Source organism: Lipotes vexillifer, unplaced genomic scaffold, assembly GCF_000442215.2.
Source record: "Lipotes vexillifer unplaced genomic scaffold, Lipotes_vexillifer_v1.1 scaffold429, whole genome shotgun sequence".
Taxonomy (NCBI): Eukaryota; Metazoa; Chordata; class Mammalia; order Artiodactyla; family Lipotidae; genus Lipotes; species Lipotes vexillifer.
The window spans coordinates 618,427-645,052 of NW_006784171.1; the positions used below are offsets into that span (position 1 = coordinate 618,427).

General features: G+C 42.4%; 1 protein-coding gene across 1 annotated transcript in view; it reads right to left on the reverse strand.

The window, feature by feature from the left end:
* Positions 1–6,638: 6,638 nt before the first annotated feature.
* Positions 6,639–26,626, reverse strand: part of MYOM1 (myomesin 1) — a 137,548-nt gene continuing 117,560 nt past the window's right edge. Inside the window, exons 24-36 of the mRNA XM_007456559.1 lie at positions 26,363–26,499; positions 24,059–24,203; positions 23,240–23,299; positions 22,877–22,944; positions 19,557–19,670; positions 18,794–18,881; positions 17,785–17,823; positions 17,598–17,703; positions 14,272–14,435; positions 12,058–12,094; positions 11,809–11,831; positions 9,737–9,792; positions 6,639–6,932 (exon numbers count right to left, since the gene is read on the reverse strand). Coding sequence (XP_007456621.1) covers positions 6,639–6,932; positions 9,737–9,792; positions 11,809–11,831; positions 12,058–12,094; positions 14,272–14,435; positions 17,598–17,703; positions 17,785–17,823; positions 18,794–18,881; positions 19,557–19,670; positions 22,877–22,944; positions 23,240–23,299; positions 24,059–24,203; positions 26,363–26,499 — 1,331 coding nt within the window. The remainder of the gene's footprint in view (positions 6,933–9,736; positions 9,793–11,808; positions 11,832–12,057; positions 12,095–14,271; positions 14,436–17,597; positions 17,704–17,784; positions 17,824–18,793; positions 18,882–19,556; positions 19,671–22,876; positions 22,945–23,239; positions 23,300–24,058; positions 24,204–26,362; positions 26,500–26,626) is intronic.

Genomic DNA, 26,626 nt, shown 5'->3' on the forward strand with positions numbered 1-26,626 from the left:
GGGCTGTGAGGAGGAGGGTCTGATCCACACCTTTGCTAAGTCGATACTTGTTGGATGAGTGAATGAGCAGAAAAGGCAGTGTCTTGCATTTTTATTAGTATAAGATAGAGGTAATTGCCTTCGCTTCCAGTTTCGAGAAGAAAACTTTTTTTTTTTCATTTTCATCATTCTTACCTTTATGTCAACACGGCTGAAACTTCCTCCTAAGATTCTGCCCTAGCAAGGAGTTGATCTCTCTCCTCTCTGCACAGTTTTCTTCTCAGCGAAGTAAAAAGATCCTCTTGGGAATGTGGGCCTGGTTTGTGGTATGGAGGAAGGGGCACTTTTCCCGTGACGTTCTGGGGAGTGGGGACTGGATGGTGGGGAAGCTCACCAGCTGGTGGGGTCTGTGCTGAAGCAGTCTGACGGCAGAGGGGGTCCTGAGGCCTGGCTGGAGCTTTGCAGCTGGAATATGAGGCTGTGAAGAGCAGAGGGCAGTGGAGTGGGGTCGTTAGTCTGTGTGCTGCAGCTGGCCTGGAGGCTTCTATGGGCAGCTGTGGGCCAGGTGTGTTTGGATCACCCAGATCAACCCAGGAGCAATCAAAATAGAATCTACATAAGAAAACACTGTGATTCTGGGACAGGGCTTCTGGTCTCTGAAAGGAAGCTCTTCCCTCTGACCAGTCCCAGGGATGAGGTGTCAGTGGTGCCACCTTCTCTCCCAGCTTAGAACTAGGTCAGGGCAGGCAGGATAGGAGGCTTTCCCGTGATATCATGGCATCAGTGACCCTTCAGGCTGTAGTCCTGTTCCTATAGGTTATGCCCTCCGCCCCTCTTCAAATAGGGAGGAGTGGGAAGGGGGAAACCACAGAAACTTGAGACCAGGGGAGGGGAAAGCTACTTTCATGATTTATTCAAAGCAGGGCGCATTTTGTTGCCAAAGTGTTTTAAATGCAACTTGGTTGTGTGTTGCTCCATACCTTTTCCACAATGTAGAAATTTGCCCTTAAGTGGGGACAGCAGGGCGTGTGTACTGTCTCTGGGTGCCCCCAGAACGTGAATGAGCTTTGTCACAAGTATTGTCTTATTATCTCTAATAATAAGACAATAGTAGTAGCCTATTGCCACTAGACTACAATAAAGTATGTAAAGAAATAGTGTGAAAAATCACTTAGATCTTAATAACTGTGAGCTAGGTCATTCTGGAAACTTTCATGTAAATTTTTTGAGATTTTAACATACATATATCAGTTGATTTCTCAGAAGCGTATTAAATCATCTAAGACTTTTCTTATATAACTTCATCTCTAAAGCCCTGGGGTAGAGGTCAAAATGCAAACACCTGAAGACATGACATAATAGTCATTGTGTTTCAAGCATGTAATCTTCCATAAAATCTGTGTATTTTATCTAAACATCTTGCTGTGGGTAAGAGAGCTGGGCCACAGAGTTGGACATAATAAACACTTTGAGACGGCGCCAGTGGTACTATTGATCCATAAATCTTTTTTTTTTCACTTGATAGCGGTGGATACTTAGAAGTAACAAGAACATACTGTTTGAGCAATAACAATGCAATGTTACTTTGCAACACAAATGCTACATAGTTCCTGTAACTGCCAAAACAGTAAAGAAAATTCCTGATTCTATGATTCAACGGGAGTGTAATTCCTCTATTGTACAAGATTTGCTTTCCTGATGTTGGTATATTGATGCACCACAAAGATGGGAAAGTTTTTGTTTTGTTTTAACGTACAGTATAAGGATTCATAGTTCCCAGTGCTTTAACTCCCACTTTCTCTTTTATTTGTTCTGAGAATGCAAGCCCAGTAATCATTTAAGCATCATCCTCTGCTGCTTTCTGGTCATTCATCTCATACTGCTTCCTTCTCTTTCAGTCAAGGCTTTTTGTACCTTATATCTTCTAAAAGCAGTAATTTCTTACCCTACCCGAGCTTTTAGGAAACTCACAATTTTGCTGTAATGCAACCCTCCCCGCCCCCGACCCCGCCTCACATGGCTCCTTCTATCTCTGGGCTGCTCCCCTTTCAGAGGACGCACCACCCATCCAGCTACTCAAGGCAGAGGGTAGGTAGGTGAGTCCTCCTGAGCAATTCCACCCCAGCCCTGCCCATTTACCTCCGAAACGTCTCTCTGGTCAGTGCATCCTCATCTCCTCGGCCGCTGCTCTCATGCAGACACTGCAGGAGCCTCCTGAGTGGTCCAGCCCTGGGTAAGGTTGGACTTCCTGAGACTAGAGGGATGAAAGGTTGGCACATTATCCTGGCAGGACTGCATCTGTCCCTAAGCAGCGCCTCTGATGGTACTAATGCTGAGGCCTGGGAACCCTAGGGCTGGCCAGGGTCCGGGTGGAGGGAGTACAGGTGCTGGGTACCAGGCCGGGCCAGGGTGCCTCTGGCAGAGGTGCATTAGGAGCAAGAAGAAAATACAAATGAGAAAAATGTACTTCATATTTGCCCACGTATTTGCCACTTCTGCTACGTTTCATTCTTTGTTGATCTGAATTTCCATCTGATGCCACTTACCTTCTGTCCGAAGAACTTCCTTGAACATGTCTTACAGTGCAGATCTGCTGGTGGCGGACCTCTCCGCTTTAGTTTGACAGATACTGTAAAGTATTTTGCCTTAATTTTTTTAAAAATAAATTTATTTATTTATATTTGGCTGTGTTGGGTCTTCGTTGCTGTGCACGGGTTTTCTCTGGTTGTGTCCAACGGGGGCTACTCTTTGTTGCGGTGCGCAGGCTTCTCATTGTGGTGGCTTCTCTTGTAGAGCACGGGCTCTAGGCGCGGGCTTCAGTAGTTGCAGCACGTGGGCTCAGTAGTTGTGGCTTGCAGGCTCTAGAGCACAGGCTCAGTCACTGTGGCGCGTGGGCTTCGTTGCTCCGCGGCACGTGGCATCTTCCCGGACCAGGGCTCAAACTCGTGTCTCCTGCATTGGTAGGCGGATTCTCAACCACTGCGCCACCAGGGAAGTCCTTGCCTTAATTTTTAAATAATATTTTCAGTCGGTAGAGAATGCTAGGTTGAGAGTTTTTGGTTTGCTTTTTACTTGGCACTTCAAAGATCTCACTCCGCGGTCCTCTGGCTTTTATAGCTTCTCATGAGAAGTCTTGCGTTAAGTCTCACTTTTGTTCCTCTGTACATAATTTGTCTTTTTCCCTCTGGCTGCTTTTAAGATTTTCTCTTTACCAATGTTTTTCAGCAAATTCATTATGATATGCCTTGGTATTCTTCCATGTCTCTACTTAACATATTCAGTATTTCCTCTGGCTTCTTGAAAATATAGAATATAGTTATAACAGATGTTTTAAGGTCCATGTCTGCTAATTCAATCATCTCTGTCATTTCTGGCTTTGTTTTTATTAATATACTTTTTTTCCTCATGTATCATTTTATTAGATTGTGGACTTCTGCTAACTTAGATTAGTGATCATAAAACTATAGCAATGCCATTTCAAGTTACACACCTATAAGCTACCAACAAATAACTTATATACACATAGCTCATCATATTTCAAGCATCTTTTATTGAAATTATGATTACATTTGCTGTTGGGATTGCACTGTGTTAAAAATGACTAAAAATTATTTTGAATTTTCATTATCTGCTCAAATTGTATTAATAATGAATTGTTCTTGGTACTTCCATAAAACTTGTGTATAAAGTATTTTTCCCAGTTTTATTGAGATATGTGGACATATAACATTGTATTAGTTTTAGGTATACAACATGATGATTTGACATATGTATATATTGTGAAATGATTACCACAATAAGTTTAGTTAACAACACCTCACATAGTTACAAATTTCTTTTTCTTGTGATGAGAACTTTTACCATCTACTCTCTTAGGAACTTGTAAATATGCAGTACAGTATTATTAACTATTGTAATAATATTTACATGCTGTACATTACATCCACAGAACTTATCTTTAACGTACTTTTCTCCTGGTTATCAATCATATTTTCTTGCTTCTTTGCACACCTGCTGATTTTGATTGGATGCCAGCTGTTACGAATTTCACACTGCTGGATGATGCATTCATTTAAAGTGTGCTGCACTTTGTCCTGACACACTATTAGGTGACCATAGATATTTGATCCTCTGGAGGCCTGCTTTCAAACTTTGTGAGGGTGTGTCCAGGGCAGCTTTCAGTTAGAGTTAATTTAGCCCCACTGTTAAGGTGAGCAACTTCTGAAGCCTCTACCCAATATTCCATGTATTACATTGAACGTTTTCATTCCGGCTGGTGGGAAGGAGAACTGCTCCCAGTCTGTGTGAGCTCCCAGGACTCCTTGTCCCCCCACCTCCCAGGGTTCTCCCGCACTCACAGAGCAGCGCTCAGCCAGAGACCTGTCTGCTGCAGCCCGTGCTCTTCTCTGTGCAACTCTTCCCAGAGCACGGGCTCTAGGAGCGCAGGCTTCAGTAGTGGCAGCACGTGGGCTCAGTAGTTGTGGCTCCTCTCTGTGCAACTCTTCCCTCCATTGCCCTTTCCTATGAATCCCAGCCACTTCAGCCTCCTTGAACTTCAGTCTCTAACTCCTCAACTCAGTGAGACTGACAGGTTCTCTCTTGGTCCCCCTGGCTGGACTGCAGCCTGAACACTGTCTAGGCACCAAGTTGGAGAAATCACAGGTCTTTCGTTACTGTTTCCCTTTCTCTGGGGCATCACAGCCCTGCATGTTCACTAGCCAACACCCCAAACAGTTTTTTTCCACATATATTGTGCCTGGTTTTCTAGTTGTTTATGGTGGGAGAATAATTTCCATAACAGCAATCCTTTGTGGGCAGACACAGAAGTTTCTTGTAGTGTCGTTTTACATTTGCTTCTCTGGGGCCCAGACACTGGCCATTTTTATGGGAACTCTTGGCTTGGGATACCTATACCATGTGGTGCTTGCTGTAAATGTGGACCCCACGAGTGCGCAGTACTGGCTTGAGGAACCCGTTAACTTTGTTTCTCCCCAGAACCACTCCCAGGCAGATGGCGAGCTTCAGTAGAGCTTCTCCATGTCAGCTGGTGATATTTTTACTATCCTTGTTTTTTTTTTTTTTTTGTCTAAACCACCGTTTGTGCATCCCAGCGCCGTGCTGAGGTCTTGGTGTGCAGTTCCCCACCGCAAACAATCCGAATCCATGCCTCTCATTCTGGCATGGGTATTAGAACTCCAGTCTCAGGCTCTAGGGGCTACATCTAGGTAAAATGAGTATTTTTGCATTATGGAGTCTGTGCATATTTGATTTTTATGTACTTGTAATGTTTTAGATAATTAAACACTTTCCTTCTGGGTCCACTCGTCCTGGGAGGAGGAGGTCAGCCTGCTCAGGCCGGCACTTTCTGCAGGGTCCAGGGGGCCCCGGGAAACATCCACCTGCCGTGTCTGACAGTGGGAGGGCAGCAGCTCACTCCTGTCGGTGGTCGGCGTCAGGGCAATAGTGGGAGCTACAGTCGGGTGAGAGGCAAGTTGCAGTCCTGGTCTTTGCAAGGGAGTGGATGTGTAGGTGCCCCTCCAAACTGTGTGAGGGAGTCTGTTGTCCCATCCCTGACCCTTGACAGGACGAAGGCAGGGGTGGCTTTCACAGTTACTCTTTTCCTCCTGTGTTGTGTGTGTGTGTGTGTGTGTGTGTGTGTGTGTGTGGTGGTTGGGGGTTAGGGGTAGGGGTGGGGAAGGCCCAAATTCCCTCAAGCAGAAACGCTGCCGCAAGGGGCAGGCCCCCGAGCTGGCAGTTCTCTGAACTTAGAGTGACCATCCTGTAGTGCCTTTTATTCTCAGCTGTGGCCTTAGTCGCCAATTCAGGCGCTAGCCGCCCCACGCCGTCTTATTATCCTCTGTTGACACATTACATTCGGTGGCTCCGGGTATCTTAACAAGGGAAGAGCCCTGACGGGTCGCCTGGTGAGCTACCAGATGCACAGTGGTGGAGCAGGTTCACACCTCCGAGCTTCAGGCGACCCGGGACGCCTCGTGTGATTGCATCGTGGAGGCACTGCTTCAACCACAAGGAACTGAAAGTTCAGAAGACGTGTTACAAGAAGAGGCCGGAAGGGTCACCCAGCGGAGGCCACCCAGCTGGGCAGCGAAACCAGTAAGAAGGAGAGAAGCACTGACGGGGGAGCGGAGGGGTGTGAACTGTTTATTAGGACCGAGAGCTTCCAAATCACCAGGCCGCCCACAGAACGCACACGGCTCTTGTTACAACACACGACACAGACTGGGTGACTTAACAGCTTGTCTCGTCTGACTGGATGCTGCCGCCTCACTGCGAACAGGGAGAACTGACTGCTGAGAGGCTGGCCGGGTCCAGACGGCTCCGCGGCACGTGCCTCCCGCCCCCATTCAACGGCCCTCTGACTTTATCCTGGTCTTTGCCTTAAAACTGTTTCCTAATATTTGCGCTACCAGTGTTATTTTCTTAACACAATTTGTAGGTAAAGAAAAACGATTAAAATGTCGTTAGTTGGTGCTTTCTTATATGAATAAAGATTTGACAATCCCCCCGACCCCGAAGCCAGCACACAAATAGGGAGAAGGAAGCACGGAGACTTCCTCGCGCTCAGCTCGAGCCCTTCGCACACACGTAGCCCGAGGCAGGGCGGGGTGGCTCGCCCCCTCGGCCCACTCGCCCTCCGGTCACTTGGCCTTCTTGGTGCCCTTCGGGCGCTCCTCGGCGGCCTTCCTCGCCTCCTCCTCCGGGATGAACACGCTGACGGTGAAGTCGCTGGTCTCCGAGCCGTACTTGTTCTTCACGGCCAGCCCGTACTTGCCCGAGTCGGACGTTCTGACCCCACTGATGGTGAAGTAGGCGGTCTTGCCGGCCTCGAACCTGAGGCTGCAGTGCTCGTCCGAGGCCAAGAGCTTCTCGTTCTTCAGCCAGGAGACCTCCGGAGTCGGGTCTCCCCACACTATGCAGGTGAGGTTAAGCGCCTGGAAGACAGGTTTCATGAGAGGGGAGGAGATGTATCAGATTAACGATGCAACTTGAAGCGTCCTTCTGGGGGCCGGCCGGACCCGATGGAGGATAAGCCTAAACCTCCCGGGCCGGGCTGTGTGCACCTGTGTGAGTTACAGTTTGAAATCACACCTGAGTAGGTTTCTTTGGGGCCTTGGCTTTCTGGCTTTGGGAACATTTATCATCAAAGCCCCACAAAGGCATTTGCTTCCAGTTCCCATAAACACACAGATGCCTTTTTGCTCTAACGCGGCGTTTTGGACTCTGTCTCAGTGGAGAAATCTCCTCGTTGCCATGATCTCCACCTGCTTGCTTTTGCATTTCGTTGGTGTCACTGGGCCCAGCATAAGAATCCTAACAGCTGCTTCAGATAATGTGACTCATTTTCATATCCCATCTTCCTCATTTTATTTCTCCCCCCAAACCCACTCGAGCTGTTGCAGTTGCAGAGGTGCCCTGCCAGAATGTATTCGTAGTTCCTAATATTTTATTATATTACCAACTGTGCTGAAACCCTCTTATTTTAAAAGATCAATGTTTAGGCCTATAATTTTACTTTATATTTTTGTTGAAATATTTTTTAGATAATCATAGATTCATACACAGTATAAGAAATAATAGATTTTGTATATTCTTTACCCAGTTTCCCCCAATAGTAACATTTTACAAAACTACAGTATAATATCACAACCAGTACACTGACATTGATATAACAGATTTCCCCAGTTTTTCTTGTATTTGTGCGTGTTTAGTTCTATTCAATTCTATCACCTGTCTAGGTTCATGTATCCACAACCTCAGTCAAGATACAGAACCTTTCCATCCCCACAAGGATCCCTCCTGCTGTCCCTTTATAACCACGCCCACTTCTCCCTCCCAAGCTGTTCCTAACTCCTGGCAACCACTAATCTGTTTTCCATTTCTAAAACTTTATAATTTCCAAAGCATTATATAAATAGCATCATACAGTAATGTAACGTTTTGAGAGTGCCTTTTACACTGAGCATAATTCCTTGCAGATTCATCCAAGTTATTGCAGGTATCAATAGTTTGTCCCTTTCTATTGGTGAGAAGTGTGCCATGGTATGTATATACCTGTAAGGGTCATCTGGGCTGTTTCCAGTGTGGGGCTATTATGAATAAAGCTGCTATGAACATTTGTGTACAGATTTTTATGTGAACATAAGTTTTAATTTCTGAGATAAATGCCCAGGAGTACAATTGCTGGGTCATATGGTAAATGTATATTTCATTTTTTTAAGAAATTGCCAAACTGCTTTCCCAAGTAGCTGTATAATTTTGGTCTACATTTCCACCAGCAATGTAGGACTGATGCAGTCTCTCTGCATCTTCACCAGCATTTGTTGTTGTCACTGTCTTTTTATTTTAGCAATTCTGATAGGTGTGTCATGATATTTCATTGTGGTTTTAATTTCCATTTTCCTGATGACCAAAGATGTTAGATTTACTGCACATTTTAAATTCCATTCTTGCATTTTTTTTCTTACCGAAGTCCAGAAATTATAAGGAAAAGAGCTAGGGCTCAGCATATACAGGGAAATGGACAGCCTTCTATCTAGAAGGACCTTATATGATCACTTGTTACCTCTTCTGTAAGAGTATCTAGAATTGGGTAGATATTAAGAAATTTGTTTTCTTCCCATGATTAATTAGCACTTCTGACTTAATTATTCTGCAAACACATTTCAGCAAGAAAAATATGAGTCAAACTATCGACATTAAACTTATCCAAGCAGACCACATATATGTTCCGGGAAACTGTGATTTCGTGCATATTAAAACTTTTATCAAAACTAAACAAAGCTCCCATGCACCTTAGGTGTCCAGGAAAACTATCACCTGTACTATATATTTGATTTATAGATCACGGAATGCTTTCACATACATTCTCTCTCTTAATTCTCACTACCACCCAGTGAGTTGAATATTTTGAACCTCATTAGGTGAAGAAAATGGAAAATAGAGTTTCAAAACAGAAGCAACCCTGCAGCAGTTGAGCTTAAAGTCAACTGTGGTCCTATTTTCCAGGCACAAAGAAACACAGCTGGATGAACTGACCTCTCATTAAAGCCTTAGATGTGCCCTGTTCATCATCATAGTCCCAGTCACCCATCATACGTCTTCATTGCTCTTTGGAGGTGGGAAAAGATGTTGTTCCACTACAAACACCCCTCCTCCTGTGACTGGCACATTAAATTTGTTTTAATGAAACACAGGGATGAAGTAAGTGAATCCAGGTTAGAAATTACGTTCACTGCTCTTCAGAGAGATTCTTATGGATCCAAGAAATACCAGTTTAAAACCAAATGGAAATAAATCAGTTTTCAGCTGAGAAGGGGCCTGTAGAAATTCACAGAGCAGCACGTTTCCCTCCAAAGGTGAGGAATCTCATAGGTCAGCCCATTTTCTCCTAGTGTGAGAGGTTGCCTCTTCAATTATGTTCATCACATAGTTATGACTGAACATTTTCTGCTTCTCTGATGTTAAAGGGAAATCACTTCTGGAAAGAGACTAAGAGGTCTACACATACCCACATCAGACAAACGTGCATCCTGATGCTTGACCTACAAAATATTAAGCTGAGTGGAAGACTGACTGCATTTTGAACCTGGTACGTGGCTATTCTGAAGTCAGGCGTAAGCAGCCGTGGCATATGATGAAGATGGTAGGATGCATCTTAAAAGAAGGAACAAAGTCTGGGGCACTGGAACCCCTTCCTAGCGTGGAAGAATTGGGGACAGGAGTGCTCCATGCTTACCTTGCCCTCCTGGATGGTGACCACATCGGGGAGACCTCCCACTACCCGGGCGCGATCTGCAAGCACAGGCATTTCTGGTTAATCACTGAAACGATGAGCGCCAGCAATCACACGCACAAAGCCACCCAGCGGAACTCATTTTCCTGTTTAGTTTCCCTGTCCGTGCAGTTATTTTATGCCTGCTTTCAATATGCAAAGTAAGAAAATGATCCAGTAATTCTGAGTGTCCTTCGTCTTCACACACGGGTGCCTCTAGCTGTACCTGAAATGTCAACTTGAGGTCACTCTGTTGTATCGGGATCTGCTCTGTAACTTTCCCTGCTATTCTCAGCCCTGGCTCTCCTGGAGGCAGAGCAGATCTTGGCCTCTTTCATGGGCTTCTCTCTGATTCGAAAAGGTTGCATAACCGGAGGCTGTGTGCCAGGGAGATCTGGAGGCTGGAGAAGATGTGGGCCTTCCTTGGGGCCTTCCCTAGAGAGTTCCCCTTCCTCATCTCCCGGGAGTTCTTGAGATGCTCTGCAGAGCTCCTGTCTATGGCTGAGGGGACAGGGGGTGGGAAGGGTGCTGAAATCCAGGGCTGACACCCACCCCCCTCCCCCGCAAGCCTTGTGCTGTGGTTGTGACTGCCTCGGCCCCAGGGAAGGACACCTTTCTGTCATTCAGTCAACACTAACGCAGTAGCCACCACCCTCTCATTTTTAGCCTACTTCAATGAATGTGTGACTCTACATCCTTATTTCTATCAATATAATCCCTTCTCCAGTAAGTCAGGCCAAATCTTTGAATGAGTCTTAACTGCCTTCTCCTGCTGACTCCGTTGCCCTTACACCACTTGTGGGCCCAGCCCATCACCTGGCCCCCTGCACCACCTGCCGCGTGGTATTAGCTGAGTCACGTCGCTGTGTGGACCTCAGTGTCCTCATCGGTGGGGCGGGGGGCTTGCGTTAAACCCAAGGACACGAAGCTTCTAAACTCTGCTCCGCGGCATCCATGGGATTCCTCCTGACTCTACCGAAGATAATTCAGCTCTTACCTATTTTATATATTGGGAAGATTTTGTTTGAACTAAGTGTTCTATGCAAATGTTTAAGAACATGGAGCTAGAAGGGCTCTCAGGTCTCCTGCGGCTCTAAGCTGCTGTGGTCCAGAGACCTCTGGAAGGAGCTCATGAAGCAGAGGGAGGGTCAGGCTTCTTGTCCACAAGAGAGTTCAAGAATGGGCGAGGCCTGGCTCTGGCTCTGACACTCTCCCATTGTGCCTGGTGCTGGCCTCGGCCTCACAAGCCCCGGGCAGGAGCAGGAGGGAGGAAGGAGGGGGAAGGAGGGAGGAAGGCCTTGTAGGTCAAAGGTGAAAAGTTCCCTTCTGAGTGACCAGGAGCCACTGACAGGTGGACAACTCCACTTCTCACTCTTCCTCCTGGTTCCCTTCCACCCAGCTCAGGGCCAACCCTACAACTTTAACCCTCAACGGTTTTCAGGTTCTGCTCCCACACTGAGAAAGAACCTGAATTATCACGATGATTCGTCTGTGACTCCTGGGATCCTGTAGACTGAGTTCTAGAAATCTCTGGGTGAAGCATGGTTGAGAGAGGTCAGGAGTCAGCACAGTTTTAGGGACACAGGCTTGACTGCTGGGTCAGGGTCACTCAGCCTTATTCGGCCCCTCAGGAAAATGGGACTACTTGCTGGGGAACCAGCTATAGCGATTTACCTGATACCAAACGTACAAAGTTTCCTATTTTTTCTTCTCTTTAACATATACATTTTTCTGATACATGGCACCTGCTGCAAGCGAGTAAAATCCTACTGTGTGATTTGCAGCCCAGAGATGTTTCAAGTCAAGGCTGGGTGCCATTCTCACAGTGTAACCTGAGACCTTCTTTTCACAGACATTCTTACTGAAGAGACTAAATGAAAACACATGCAGAACACCTAAGATTTAAAATATAGAGAGAGAAATGAAAGAAAAGGAAAAAAAAATGCTTTCACTTTCCTACATCTGCAGTCATAACAGAAAAACAAAAGTTGTACTTTGAAACCACACCAGGAATAAACACGAAGGGGTTTACTTACTTTTCTCCACGACGGCAGCTTGTCTGTGGTTGAGAGAAACAAACAAACACACAAAGAAGGATTTTGTTTTAGTGTTACTTCAAAGTAGCCAACCTCGACTGCATTTCATGTCTTTGCTGCTCAACAAAGCGGCAGGAAATGCTGCTCAGACTGCGCTTGCCCGAATGAAAGACCCTCTGACAGCCAATGGGGAGTAGCACGCATCAGAGACAAGAGTGCCCGTGGCATCGCTGGGAAAGAGGGACTTACTTTAATCTCTGGAATTCATCAAAGGCTTCGTCGTATGCTTGAAGAGACAAAAAAGAGAAGTTAGAATTTTCTCTCCCAGAACTGGCCACACACAGGGGTCTATTAAAGCTCACAACTTTTAATAGACCAGTGTAGGGCAGTGTAAGTGGTCCAGACAAAATTCAGCTGGCTTTGAATGAGGCTGCGCCCAAGCGGTCCCTCTACAACTTGATGGGCTTAACAAGAGAAGCAAACACTTTCTAGGCAGAAAGCATGAAATAGTGGATTTTAGAAGCTCTCAATTCAGTGAGAAGCCTTCAACCCTCCAAATAGAAAGGGAAAGATTTGCTCTGCCGAAGATGAAATGGAAAGAAAGGTCTGTTTCAAAAAATGATTGGTTGTGTATTAAGCATCCTGAGCATCAGAAAAGCTTTTCTCTCATTAAATCATCCCGCACGTCACAGCCTCCTAGCCGGACAGTTCTGTGGTCCTGCCCATGCATTTGCGGTAAAGGGCACGAGGAATTACTACGATCACAGTGCGGGCCAGTGCGGGCCTGAAGCGATGCTTTTACACTGTGCAGGAGACGGAAACAAGACAGGGAGACAAGGAAATGGGAGCTATGGAGCTCTAAGGTAATTATCTAAGGTAATTATTGTTTTCCCTGTGAGCAAGGCACTTGGAAGACTTCAGGCCATAAAGTTTCACTTTTAAATTTCCCTCACCTGGTCTTTCAGCTCCTCTGGTCTGGGAATCACAACATTTTATGTCTAGAAAATATGTCCATAATACTAGTTTGCTCTCTTCCTTACAGAAGGAAAAAATAAGCGTAAAGCCAGGCTTAAAGCCTCTAGACCAGCTGGGCTAAGGCAGGCTAGTTAGGGCTGCTTTTCCTGCTCATGCCACACTAGAAGGAGATGGGCACGGCTGAGCCAGTGTGTTTGGTGCCAGTGGCAACGCTGGTCAGACAATCCAGGGGCCTTTTGCTTAAGGGGGATTTGAGAGCGGGGTAGTTAAATGAGCTTCGGTGAGCAGAGAGTAAAAGCAAATTTTAAATAAATTTTGAATGTATCTGCCCACTTCTTGTCTCCCTTTTCTATTGTGTCTCCAAGTGTCAGATGGATCGCAGAAGCAATTCCCCATCACCATCTCTGCAGGGTGTGACTCGGGCACAGCGTGGCCGGGGGACCAAGTCCCTGGGGAGCTGCTCATCCCCACAGAGATCCTTCAGGGAGCCTTTCCAGTCATAAAGGGTGGGTGGGGGTGAGGGGAGGGGTACTCAGCCCAAAACAACCTGGGGCAGGGTTGAAAGGCTGCTCTCTAAGTTGTGAGTCTACTCTGAGGATGAAAACGTGAAGAGTCATTGCATTTTAATACACGAAGCCATAGAGGAAAAGTCAGCCCACAGTCTCCTTTGGTAACTTCATACAAACTCCTTCTTTCTTCAGGAAAGAGTAAGATGAGCAAAGTACCAGAAGAGGCAGAAATGGCACAGGGTTTTTAACTTTTTATTTGTGATTGTACATTTTCTAACTTTTAAAGTTCTAATTAATAGCTGCATATCACCTTTCCTGTCTGTTCTTAGATGGAAAAGTGCCTTCTGCATCTCATTACTTTCTTTTCCATGTGTCCCTATTCTTTCCAGAGCCCCTCATTCTCCCAAAAGGCTGAGAAATCTGAGGCCACTTTCCTAACTTCCCTCTGTTCCCCTCAATATTTATCTCTGCTTATTCACATTTACTCCTTTCTGGTTTCTGAAGAAAAGGTATCCCTGCTCCTTCCCAAAGCCATTGCGTTCACCTCTGACCCGCAACTCCAAGCTTCTGTTCTTCAGAACCCTGAGACATCAATTATTCCCCATCATTCACATCTCCAGTCCTTCCAAATCAACCGATTTCTTGGACTCTATGAACATGCTCGCTTTTCAGTCACCATAAAATGATCCTTTTTCAGTGTTTGTTCTTGCTCAGTTGATTGTAAATCAACCTGCCCTTCTCTGTAAGCATCTTGGAAGAGCAGCGCTTTCTCTCCACGTTCACTGTCTCCACTTTATTTTTTACTGATTCTCCACTCATTGAATTTTTGTTTCTGCCACTGTGGCTGAATTTAAACTGCTTTATTAAAATCTCCCATCATCTTCCAATAGTCAAGCATAATGCCCTCTTATCACACTTCATTCTTTTTAAAATGCCCTCATCTCCACAGTAGGTTCCAACCTGCAGAATATCCGTTTACCTTGTCCAGAAAGATCCACTGTCTTCTGGTGTCCAGTTTTGCCATCAAAGAGCTCCATCACGTATTTCCCTTTGTCATTCGGAGTGGGCTCGTTGATCTGCAGCCAGATCTGCTCCCCGGTGACCCCACTCTTAACTCTGTCTGTGTACTTAATAGCAGTCCCGCTGTTTTTATCAAAAGAAAACATCGTAATCATTGGCTTTCATCCAGAGCTTATCTTTACTTTGTCTCTTCTTACTGAAGGTCTTACCATAAAGTTGTACAGACTTTGAAATAACATGGGATCAGCATATGTTCTTCTGCTTCAGAGAAATTATGGGCCGTGAATCACAGAGCGTGGATTCCAAGGCCTGGGGTGGGGGTCTGGCAGTCTGCACATTTCACTCCCAACAGTAGTCTGGGGCCCAGATTGTAGCACCAATACTTCTCAGGGGTATTAATTATCTTTGTTTCCACTCAGGTTTATTTGCAGGACTAAGGGAATCTTTAAAGTGAGAAGGCCAAAGTCCATATTATATTACTGCATATTTCATGCAGATGGTCCGTGGCTATAAATGGGATTTTACAGGCTAGTTAAAAACAGACCTAAAGAGGTTCATCTGTGGCTGACATCTATTGACACACATGGTTACAAAGCTATTTAAAACAAACGTAAATGTGCACTCAGTAGTACAGCCAAGAATAAATGAAAAGCAGAGTTGCTGTCAGAATGAATGAGGCACTTTCTCTGACCCTGGACGTGAGTTTCCCCATATTCTATAGTAGGTCACGAGCATACCCATGCATTGTACTCTTTACAAGAGAATAAAAGCAAATAGAACCCTTTCATCTGACAGTCTAGAAATGCTACTGTTACAGATGAAGTAAGAGGAAGGCAGAGGTAGTGTACTCTCAATGATGTTAAAATAAACTCTATGAAGAGTTTGTAAACGTGAGGAAGTAAGGAAAAAAAAGCAGTATACAAAACTACTTTATTATGGTAACAATTATGCATAGAGAAAAGACCGGGAGTAAGTACCCCAAAATGTTCATACTATGGCTAGGAAAACCATGGATGATACCATAGTATAAACTCTTTCTAATTTGTAATATGATATTAAATATATTTTCTAAAACATGTATTATGTTTGTGGTTATAATAAACAAAATGAACTTAAAAAAATAAAACCCAAAAAATCTCCACCAAAAAAATTTCAGACCTCAAATAAATATTCAGCATTTTTCTTATATACTACATTCTTTAAAAGATATTAAAATTAAAGTGCCATAAAATGTAGGGTAAAGGAACCCATCTGTACACATAGACGTTAGCCTGAGCAATATAGTATATGTCTTAGAGAGTTAGAAAGACAGATAGTTCTCAGCTTTGCTAATGGTAAGTCTGTCTGAGTTCTTTAATCTCTAGCTAATATGCACAATAGTACCTTAATAGGTACTAGGTTTGTAAAGCACTTCACGGTTCACAAAATGCCATTCATTCTCTCATTGGGTCCATCAGCGTTATGAGCTAGAACAGGTATTATTGCTCCTATTTTATACGGGAGAAACCTGGGGTTCAGAAAATCAGATGATTTGTCTAAGATCCAAGGGAAGACAGGAGCAAAGTGAAGATCCGAACCCGTTTTAAGGTTTTTTTCCTCATCACACCACATACTTACATAAAGACAGGGAATCCTTGGATCCTGAACCTTCAACAGGCACACATGTGTGTACACACAAAACACGCATTTAGCTGACTAGACCAAACAAATTTTATGTCTTGCTACTCTGGTAGCAGTTTCCTCAAAACCCAATGTTCTAATTTTTTTGAACATGTATTCTTTTAGAGATGATGTAAAGCCTTTTGATTGATGATTCAATTAATTTATTGTCTCATTCTTCAGAGGGATATATTAGAATGTCCTAGATGTCACGGAGGAATTTCCTAGAATTTGATCTTTTTTAACTTATAATTACTTTCCTAAAATGTATTCTGAAAGAAATAGAACAAAGGAATGAAACTCCAAGCATTCAAAGTGGAATTTCACTTGTTCTCATTTTTTTTTTTTAAAGAACTCGGGGAATTATTAGTAATGATAATAAACATAATAAAATATTATTCTAAAACAGTGAAGTCATTTTAGAGAAAACACAAATGACTGTTTTGTGTGACCCAGCTCTGCTTAAATGTTCAGTCTAGACTTTTAATGCAACTTGAACCCGGGGTACTGCCGTGATGGGGCGGGGGCTCTGGAGCCAGGCTGCCTGGGCTCAGCCCTCCACCTGTCACATAGCTGTGTGACCTCAGGCAAGTCACCTCCCTGAGTCTGAGCTTCCTAGTCACTAAAGTTAGAAGAACCTACCTCATAGAGTTTGAATATTAAATGAATTCACATATCTAAAGGGCTTGGAGCAGTGCCCAGCGTATTGTAAATGTCCACTGAAGGGAAGATCTAAATAAACATTGCTGTCCGTATCCTCCCAGGGATGCCACGGCGACCTTCTCCTCAGTGAGGCTCATAAGGACTTCGGGAATTGGCATCTGCTGCATCCCAAGAGTGGACTAAAGGTACATGTGCCCCACCAGGTTTCTTTGGCAGCCTGCTGTCCTCTTTCAGCTCAGGAAATTTCAAGGAAGCACAGAGATAAAGGACCCTGGTGATGCTATAAGTGGGACACCTGGTTTGACTAAGAAACCTATGTTAGCTCTTGGAATCCCCAAGGAAAGCTTGAGTGAAATCCCTCTGTAACTGCGCAAAGGAAGCCTGGGATTAGAACAGATCTTCAGGCTCAATCCAGTTCAAATACACGTTCCCAAAGTCATCTTGAGATCTCCAAAGCCTTCCAAGGAAACATGCTAATACCCACTCTGCCAACTGCTATGAACAACAACGATGATAAACTCGGGCACTGCTCTAGATCAGGCTTATTGGGTCATTGGCCATTAATTCATACAATAGGAAATCTGGTGCAATGCTGCCTCAGTTTTGTTCCAGAGCACAGCGTGGCTTACGAGTGTGTAGAAAGATGGAATAAGAATCTGGCAAAGCATGACTGTACGGAGGCAGAGGTCACGTTACTGAGGCGTCTACAAGTTATGATACGTCCCAGATCACAAAGACAGAGGCTTTAAGCCATCGCTGGCCTCACCATGTACGTGCTGAGGGAGAGTGCTAACCTCACACTAAAGGGATGGACTGGTGCTTCTGTCCTACACTCATCAACATCAGACCCGAGAAGTAAGAAGATGCCTTACCTGAGAGGAACAGAGGGTTGTTGTTTTTCCCAGTCCTTCCCCTGAGTGGAGAAAGAATTTCTACACAGCATTTACGTTGTTATTTACTTACTTGTGGGACCAGTTAACTTTGAGATCATCCACGTAGTAAGTAACAAAAGAGTACAGCCGGATGCCCTCAACTGTGCTCTGGATCTTCAGGTCTGTTGCAGACAAAGCTGCAAGAAGAAAACACATTATTTCAAACACCTGTAAGCCCATCCTGGAGAAGAATGAAGCATTGCCCTGTGAGAACTTACCTATTGTTTTACATACTTCAGCCATCAGTTCTTTAAAGGCTGTGGATAGAGATTCACAAACAAAGTTTTAGCATAAAAATGCTCAATGTCAAGTCAAATCTCAAACTGTTAGTCACACTTGCTCTCAAAAACATCCAGTCACAAGGTGAATTTATTGACCAATTGGTAACAAAGAACTTAATTTTTATCAAGTCTCAAAAGATTCCTGCTCTTATTTTGATATTTTTGCTCCCTTGAATTCTTTGTAACTGTCACCATGTTTACATTCTAGAGAAAAAGCCACAATGAGATTTCCAGGAAGCTTCTTGGTTTTAGGATTCTCATCTTCCTAAGTCCCAGGAAGGCTTCATTTACATTAGAGGAAGTGTTCTTATCTGTGTCATCAATTCATGATGAATAACCATCTAGGCCCCCTGGTATTTCTCAGCCAATAAACACATTTAGTCCTGCCTCCACAAGGAGTAGGAAGGGAAATCTGCTGTTCGTTAGCAACGTTGTTAAAGATCTTGTTCAGGAACAAAACTGGAAATGTGGGCATCCCATGTAGGTTTTCGTTATCATGATATAATTGTCCTCAGTAGTCTCTGGAAAATGGAAGTTGCTTTCTTGCTCTGCTATTAACTGAGAGGCTTCGAGTTTCATATATAATCTTTCTTGCCACCTTTTAGAGAGTGGACTCTTTTGGGACATGCTTTCATGGTAGTTTTTGATCCTGGAACATTTTTCATAGGGTTGAAATAAAAATGATGATTTATATTGAAAACAGACCTCTCGTGGATTGTGGACTATAAATTCTCTGAGGATCAAAACTATACTCCTGATTTCAAGGAAGACTAAAAGTGAAGTATTTTTTAATAAAACACTAGTTCGCTCAGCTGGATGGCAATTAAAACAAAATCTGTGGGCAGAAGATCAGCATGACTTCAATCATTCAGCTCAGCCTCACTCAGAACTCTGGTCACCTGTATACAGAACGCACAGAATGGACCCCAGCAGTGGGTGGACTGACCTTCATCCACAAGCTTCAATCTGCTCTTATCTTTTCCCCTGTCGTCTTTCAGGATAACTTCATAAATCCCAGCATCTTTCTTTGAAAACTAAGGGGAGAATAGATATACCACATTACAACTTATTGTAGCCTCAGAATATGGTGTTTGCATTTTTCAGGCCCTGAGATTTATAGAACTGCCATCAAAACACACTGAACAAGCATCTAGCCATGAGAGCAATGAACAGTTTGCAGGTGAACTATCCATCATAACCTGACCAGCCAGCAGTCCTGAGTTTTCACCCTCTAAGGCTACAATTGATTTGAGGCTTAAAGTCCTTATCTTTTACTCTGCCTTCATATTAAAAACTAATGAGCACATGTATTTGAAAGGCATGCTCTTTTAGACAAAAAGTAGATAAAAATCTATACTTAAGTGAATACTATGATGGTCTCTGTACCTTTAGGGAACAAGTTATCATGAGGCTTAAGAGCAAACAAAGAAGGATCCACTTAACTGTCCTGCCACTCACCCAATCTATGAAAAAAACTAGCTCAGAGAGGCAAGATTTGTGGTGCCCAGACAACATTGTTTGGATATCTGACAAATCCTTGCATATCACAAGGTGAGAGAAGCCTTTGTGTCCTTACAGCTTGCTTTTGGTGTGACATCAGGGCAGGGATCTTTGCCCGGGGCAAAGGAACACATAATCTAGTCTCTGTATTTTAGAAGAATGTAGGGTACAGAACTAATACATTACATTTTATATTTATAGTCACCTACCTCTGTTATAAGGAGGGTACATATACCGTCCCTAAAGTCATGCTTTTCATCCACTGATATCTCCCTTTCATCTTTATACCACACAATATGAGTCTCCTTCTTAATATTTGCCACCTAGAAGAAAAACTGTAGTTATACTTCTCGAAATAAGGGAATGCTACTCTTATGAAACTAAATTCTCAATGTAGCACTGGATATAAGAAAAAGCATAGATTTCTAGAGGAATCAATTGAAACTGTTTTAACTGATAAAGAGTTTAAAATAAAATGGATACAAAAGAATAAACCTAAATCAATAGCATCTTTATTTCCAGCAGAAAAAAATTTGTCTTTAAAATCACCTGGTGGACAAGAAAACATAGAAACATACATACTAACATACAGAATTAAGTAAAAATAAAAATTTGAAAACCAAAGGAAGATAAATCCCATCAGATTAAAATATAGTCTGTGTCACAAAAACAAATGACTTTATCAAAGTATCAGAATGAGTAAGCCCCAATCTATGGCTAAATATTTTTTTAAAGGTAAATGAAGCTTTGTAAATAAATGTGGAAAAGAAATATGTTTAAAATTATTTAATTAACAATTTTTCCAGTTTTATTGAGATATAATTGATATAGTATTATATAAGTTTAGGGTATATAACATAATGATTTGATATATGCATATATTGTGAAATGATTAACACAGTGAGTTCAGTTAGCATCCATCAAGTATGGTTTAATAAATTAATTGCTTAGCAATTTTTAGAAAACTCATTTAGATCCAATATCCACACATCGTATCATAAATTTCAAATGGGCAAAATGACTTCATACGATTGAAGGGATTTTAAGCTTTATCTACAATGCCTGAACTTTCTATGAAGAAGAGCATATTCATGTATTTCCTGTGTAATTAAAATTATATGAAAAAGTAAAGACTTCATACAAATCAAGAAAACAATCTCAAAGACCCCACTACATAATTGGACAAATGTATGTATGATTTCCCAAAGAGGAAATGTAAGTACAGAACAAACAGATGAAGAAAATGTTTGATCTCATTAAAGACAAGGAAATGTAAGTTTCAAAAAAGAAAAAAAAAATCTCAGCTAATACATCAACATAAGAACCAACACTGGTAACTGCAGTGAAACCAGAACACACAAACGTTCTTTATAATCCTGTAAACTGGTTCCTGGGTTGTAACTGTGTTACTAGGCAACATTGCTTATGATAAACATGCCCCGCAGATGGGAAAGCTACCACTGGACTGGGCGGGACTAGAAATGGACTCCGTGGCTTTGGACTTCCCTGAATATACTCTTGTTATTCGGACATGGTCCCTGCGGGGACCCTGGAAGCTCTGCTTGGGGTGTTGTTACAAGAGGTATTGGCCCCTTGGGGCACGAGGGATTTTTTTAAAGCCATGGCATTTCCTGCACCTGCCCAAAGCGAGCTTGTCTCCTTGCACCTGAGCTGTCACCTGTGGGTGGTGAAGGGAGTGATTCCTGATGTGGACTCCTGCAGGACAGGAGTGCCCAGCATGGCCTTGTAGGCAAGCTGGGGTTCTTGTCCATATTCTTTTGAGTAGACTAGTTCCAAGTGGGGCCCATGGTAGTCTCAGAGTCTGAATGTTTGGCTGCACATACTCCATTAACTCTAATGCAACATGTAAATTGCTAAATGTACATAAATTGCTATAATAATGAAACAAAGAACTGTGGGAGGACAAAGAAAGGTTCATTTTACCCAGACTGAGAAGGGGGAGGCCTTACAGAGGAGATGACCGAGTTGGGCCTTGGAGAAGCTGAAAGAAGGCCATTCGAAGTCATGAATACATAACGGAGGAACATTCAGAACCTACTTCTAGGCTCCTGTGGTTGGTCAGGAGCTGGGTAAGGGGCTGATTCTCTTGAGGAAAACCTTCAGAATAGGGCTGCAGAGCTCACTTCCCAGAAGCCTAGTGCAATAGGAAGCACAGAAAGAAGGACGCACGGACGTGGGGGCCCCTGAGGAAGGGATGGTTTCTGGGGAGGGCAGTGTGAGGAAAAAGTAAGTAGGGGCACGCAGCTGTGGACAGTCAGGAGGAGAGAGAGGTGCTGCGGGTTTTAGCTGCTGCCTGAGAAAGTGTTTTTCAAGAAGCTCTGCCATTTCCTAAGAGGCTAAAATCCAGCACTGGTTTTTCCTATACGTTTCTGGTAGACCGCTGTTTCTTTGAATTTGTCAGATCTAGCAGAGACTGGAGTGTTTGCATTCTGGCTTTTATAATGACAACTACGTGCGAAACACCAAATCTGTGCATCTGCTTTGGGGTCACTGTCCACCATCACAGCCTTCACACTCCAACCTCATCCAGCAGTTCTTATCCAAAAATATTTGATGACTCACGGAGCTGCACACCATACACTCAGGTACATGATAATTTAGAATGTGATGTGGAACTTTTTTTTCCGAAATGTTTCAAAGGCCTAATAAGATAATTGGTTGTGAGCTGCAAACTCTTTACCAAACCTCTCCCCTCAAGGGAGCACAGGGCTTTCAGAAGCAGCAGCAGAGCTGCCCAAGACTCGAAGGTACTGTTGTGCAAGTCACACAATTTAGATTTTAAAAATTGCCAAACTTCCATAGAAACACAGTGTGGCTGAAATGATTCTGGAATAGATCTACCACTTAGAATGCAAAGAAGATGATGAGAGATTCTTCTGAGATTAATAACTGAAAAAGAGTTGCTGGGTGTGGTTAGTGAGGGACGAGCAAGCAGAGCACAGAGGCTTTTCAGGGCAGTGAAAATGCTCTGTATGATACTATAAGGACGGGTACATGTTTTTACACGCTTGTCCAAACTCATGGAATGTACAACTCCAAGAGTGCACCCTAATGTAAGCTATGGATTTTGGGTAATGATGTGTCCATGTAGGTTCATCAATTGTAACAAATATACCACTTTGGTGGGAATGTTGATAATGAGCGAGGCTATGTGTATATAGGGACAGGGGTGTATGGGAAATCTCTGCACCTTCCCTTCAAATTTGCTGTGAACATAAAACTGCTCTAAAAAAAAGTGGTCTTAATAAAAAAAAAAAGGAGAGTCTGTCCTTATTAACTAGGGCATGAGTAATGAGTAAAAACTATCATCTTGACTTCCCATATTTTTATGTTGTTTTATTTTAAATATTTCTTACCAACCAACAGTAACATTCAACAGTAAAGGCACGTCACTTATCATTTTGGTGCAAATGGAGGAGATAAAAAGTTGATCTTCCTTTTCTTCTCACATTCTATTTTATCTTTATTTCTCTTGTATCAAATTATTAGAAATTTATCTACTTCTTACCTTGCATTTCAACAGTACATTACATTCACCAGTCACTTCCCAGCTCAAATACTCAGCGAAATGTGGACCTATAAAATTTTAATAATATCAGCAATCAGCAATATTAATCATGAATGCAAAAATCTAAGCTCATTCTTAAATTCTAAGGTGATTTACATCTAAAGGGAAATTTTAAAAATTCAAGATTTAGTTTTTAAATGTTTTAAATGGATACATATTTAATAATATTTTTTCAATTATTTTTATTAACCAGGTCATTATTAACATAAGCAATAATATTCATTTAATTTGTTACGGAAATAATCTTGGAATATTTTGTTCAAGAAATTGAAGCTTTTCTCTTTATTCACTGCCTATGTTTACCTTGTTTCCTGATACATTCTTGACGCTGGAATTCAGCTTCTTTCTGGAGCTTTTTATAAACTGAAAATTGAAAAATGAGGAAATATGAAATTGAGTTGAGTGGTATAAATGTACATGCCAGTCACTGCGTTAAGTGATTTATATTCGTTGTTATAACACTCATACACCATGACCACCCTATTTGTTTTCAGTATTCATAGATGAAGAAAAAGGCTTAGAAAGGTTAAGAAACTTGTTCAAGGTCATGAAGTCAGGAAATAGTGAAATAGCTTTGGCTATTGCAAATGTAGAGACCTGGCCAGCCTTTCCATTGCTTTATTAAATATCACATTTTAAATCTTGGTGATTTCCACACTGGCTTATGACAGCTGTCATACAACCTAGTTCTAACGGATAATCATCCATTAGATTTGGCATCCTCTACTCTTGCATATTTATCTTCTTCATTTAAGTAATTTAAAGTATGTACACATTATTAGATAGTATCGTAGTTTGTTTCTGACACATAATACTGTCTTGGTTGTATTGCAATATCCTTCACTGGAGAATTTTAATAATAAATACTTGTTTATATATGAGATAATTTAAGTGCAGCATTGCCTGTGGGCCAGTGACAACTTTGGTGTCCTTTTAAATTAACTTTCAATTCTATGAAATGAAATACTATGGAAAGTATTAATTGCAAATTGCACTTTGAACACTGGAATCTAATCAAGAAATAATTTTTACTTCCTCCCACATGGTCACTTTCGTGCGATGGCGTATTTGCATTGAAGGGAGTAGCAAAATCTTCCAGACAATGTTTCACAGAACACTTACCATCTCCAATGAGAACAAGAGTAGAATGGCCAGTTGCTCTTCCATCTTGAACCTGGAAAGTATATGTGCCCTCATCCTCATCCTGCAGCTTTTCCATAAACATCTCAATTATACCAGTGTTTCGGTCAATATGCATCTTATATTTCTTCAATGTGACAAGTAAAAGAGAGAAATAAGTGAGATAGATAGGATGACAATAAGCCATATAAAATAAACACACAAACTCCAAAGTATCATAATTTAATAGTTTCTTGTTAACATTATTTTAAGTGAGCAAAGTTTCAAAATCTTGTACACAGAAAAAGGAAAATATTCTGTGGAATATATGATGGTGACCAGAACTGATTACTAAAAGTCTGACGTTTAGTTTTTTAAACATAAACTTTTGTTACCCCAAACCACAAAATGTTATCGAAAAGTTGTTTTTAGATTCTCATTTTTCTTTCCAGATTACATTATTTTCAATTAACAGAATAATGCAACAACTATAAGCAACGTGAGAGAAGTGTTTGTCTCAGTCATTGCTATACCCCTGGCATGTAGCACAAGCATGGAATATAGCAGCCAATTAATAAACATCTGCTGAATTAATACATGGATAAAAATGCTTCTAAAGCATTGGAAGCCCATTTGCTCTTAATGAACAGATATTGCCCTGCTAGACTGTGCTTATTTTATCATCTTCCTTAAGCAACTTTTTTTTCAATGTAAAGGTAAGTCTTAGTCCTTGGGCTTCCAAGCTCAAGTTCCATAACAGATCTGAACTAATGAAGTTTTCCTATATAATGTCACAGAATGAAGGCTCAGGTCTGGGATCAACTCTGTGGTGCAATTCATGTCCTGGAGTTTCCCCTGCAGGGAGCCAGTCTTCAACAGAGACCCCGTTTTGGATTAGCTTGCCCCATACCTTGGCTTGTGTCCCTCACTCCTACCCCTGAGAGTAACCCCCATAAACCACTTGAAGGAGAAACTCTATTTCAGACTCTCCTAGGGAACCTGACCTAAGACAGTAATTTCCACCCAGTGAAATAATATGATTAGAACCAACTGCAATGACAATAAACTGCTCTTCAAGTTCTGTGTGTGTGTGTGTGTGTGTGTGTGTGTGTGTGTGTGCGCGCGCGCACATGCGCCACACGCGTCTGTGAACACATGAAGGGGAGTGCCTCTACACACATGGGCACGAGTGTTCCCTCAATGGCTGTGGTGGCAGTGATGCCAACAAGGCTCTTCCTTCCTCTCCACTGGCCAGATGGTGATCACCGCTGTGGATGAGAACATTTTGAAAACAGGGAGATGGGCCACAGTGGACCCATGTGTGACTTGTTCCTGCTCTGCACACAGTTACTACATGAGTTGAAAAGTAATATACTGCGTATTCTTCTGCCATTCATGTTACTCATTCTCCCTCTAACTAATGAATCCTCAAATATCTTTTAAAAACACATTTTGATGAAAGGGGAACAGGTTGTTAATCATGGCCACAAACCACACCTCTCCCCCATCTTTTTAGTCTCCCATTTACACCCATGAGAAGACAGGTATGAGACAGGGCCCCTAAACACAAGTTCTTCAGTACCACCAGGCACAAGCCTGATGCTGGCTCTACTGATGTCTGGGGAGGACAGATAAAGTGCAGATGTTGTAACTCTATCTATAGAAATTATGTTTACATTAAAAGCAAAGAAATAGTAAATATGATATACATAATCACCTATGTAAATAATACACAAATTGACATACACACATAGAAGTATAGAAAAAGACCAAAAGTATATATTAATATGTATATCAAAAAGTTGTAAGAATTTGTGGTTTGTCTCTTCTGAGTCTTTAAAGTTTTTTACAATAAGGATGAATTGCATTTTTAATCAGAAAAGCAATGCGATTTTTTTTTACATTTTTTTCTGAGCCATTAGAACAATTCTTCCATATGAAGAACCAAGACGCCACTGGAGTCTCTGATGTGAGTATCTGTGTTCAGGCAAGGGTGCTGGCCCCTCTGCCTTCAGTTTTTTTCATAGGTGACCAACTTCCTGATTTGCCTGAGTCAGTTTTGGTTGATGACTGTTATCCTGGAAAAATTATTACTAGCATCTTCTTTCATTCTCAAAAGTATCCTAGTTTTGGATAATATGATATAATCAATCTATATTTTCTTCCACACTTTTCACATGTGAAATGATTTAAACCCCCTCACCCCACGTCCAGTGGTTTTCATTACAACTTATCTGCATTCTAATAGGGGTTTCCCAGCACATTCTACAATGATATGTTTAGAAATCTAAAAAGTGTAAAACCTACCGGCCCTTCAAAAATTTCCTTGTCGTTAAATATGTAGTTGACTTTGGCGTTGCCAGACAGCTTCTCAGCCTGCATCCAAAACCGGACCTGGCCTTTCTCCAAAATTTCAACTGCCAACTCTGCTTTAACTGGGACAGCTATGAAAATAAGAGTAGTAGTTATATTGGTAACCATTTGTACTGATACAGATTTTTCCAACAAATGAAAAACAATGGAAGTGATGATGTAGCACCTTGCTTCTTTCAGTGAGAGCATTGTAGGGAA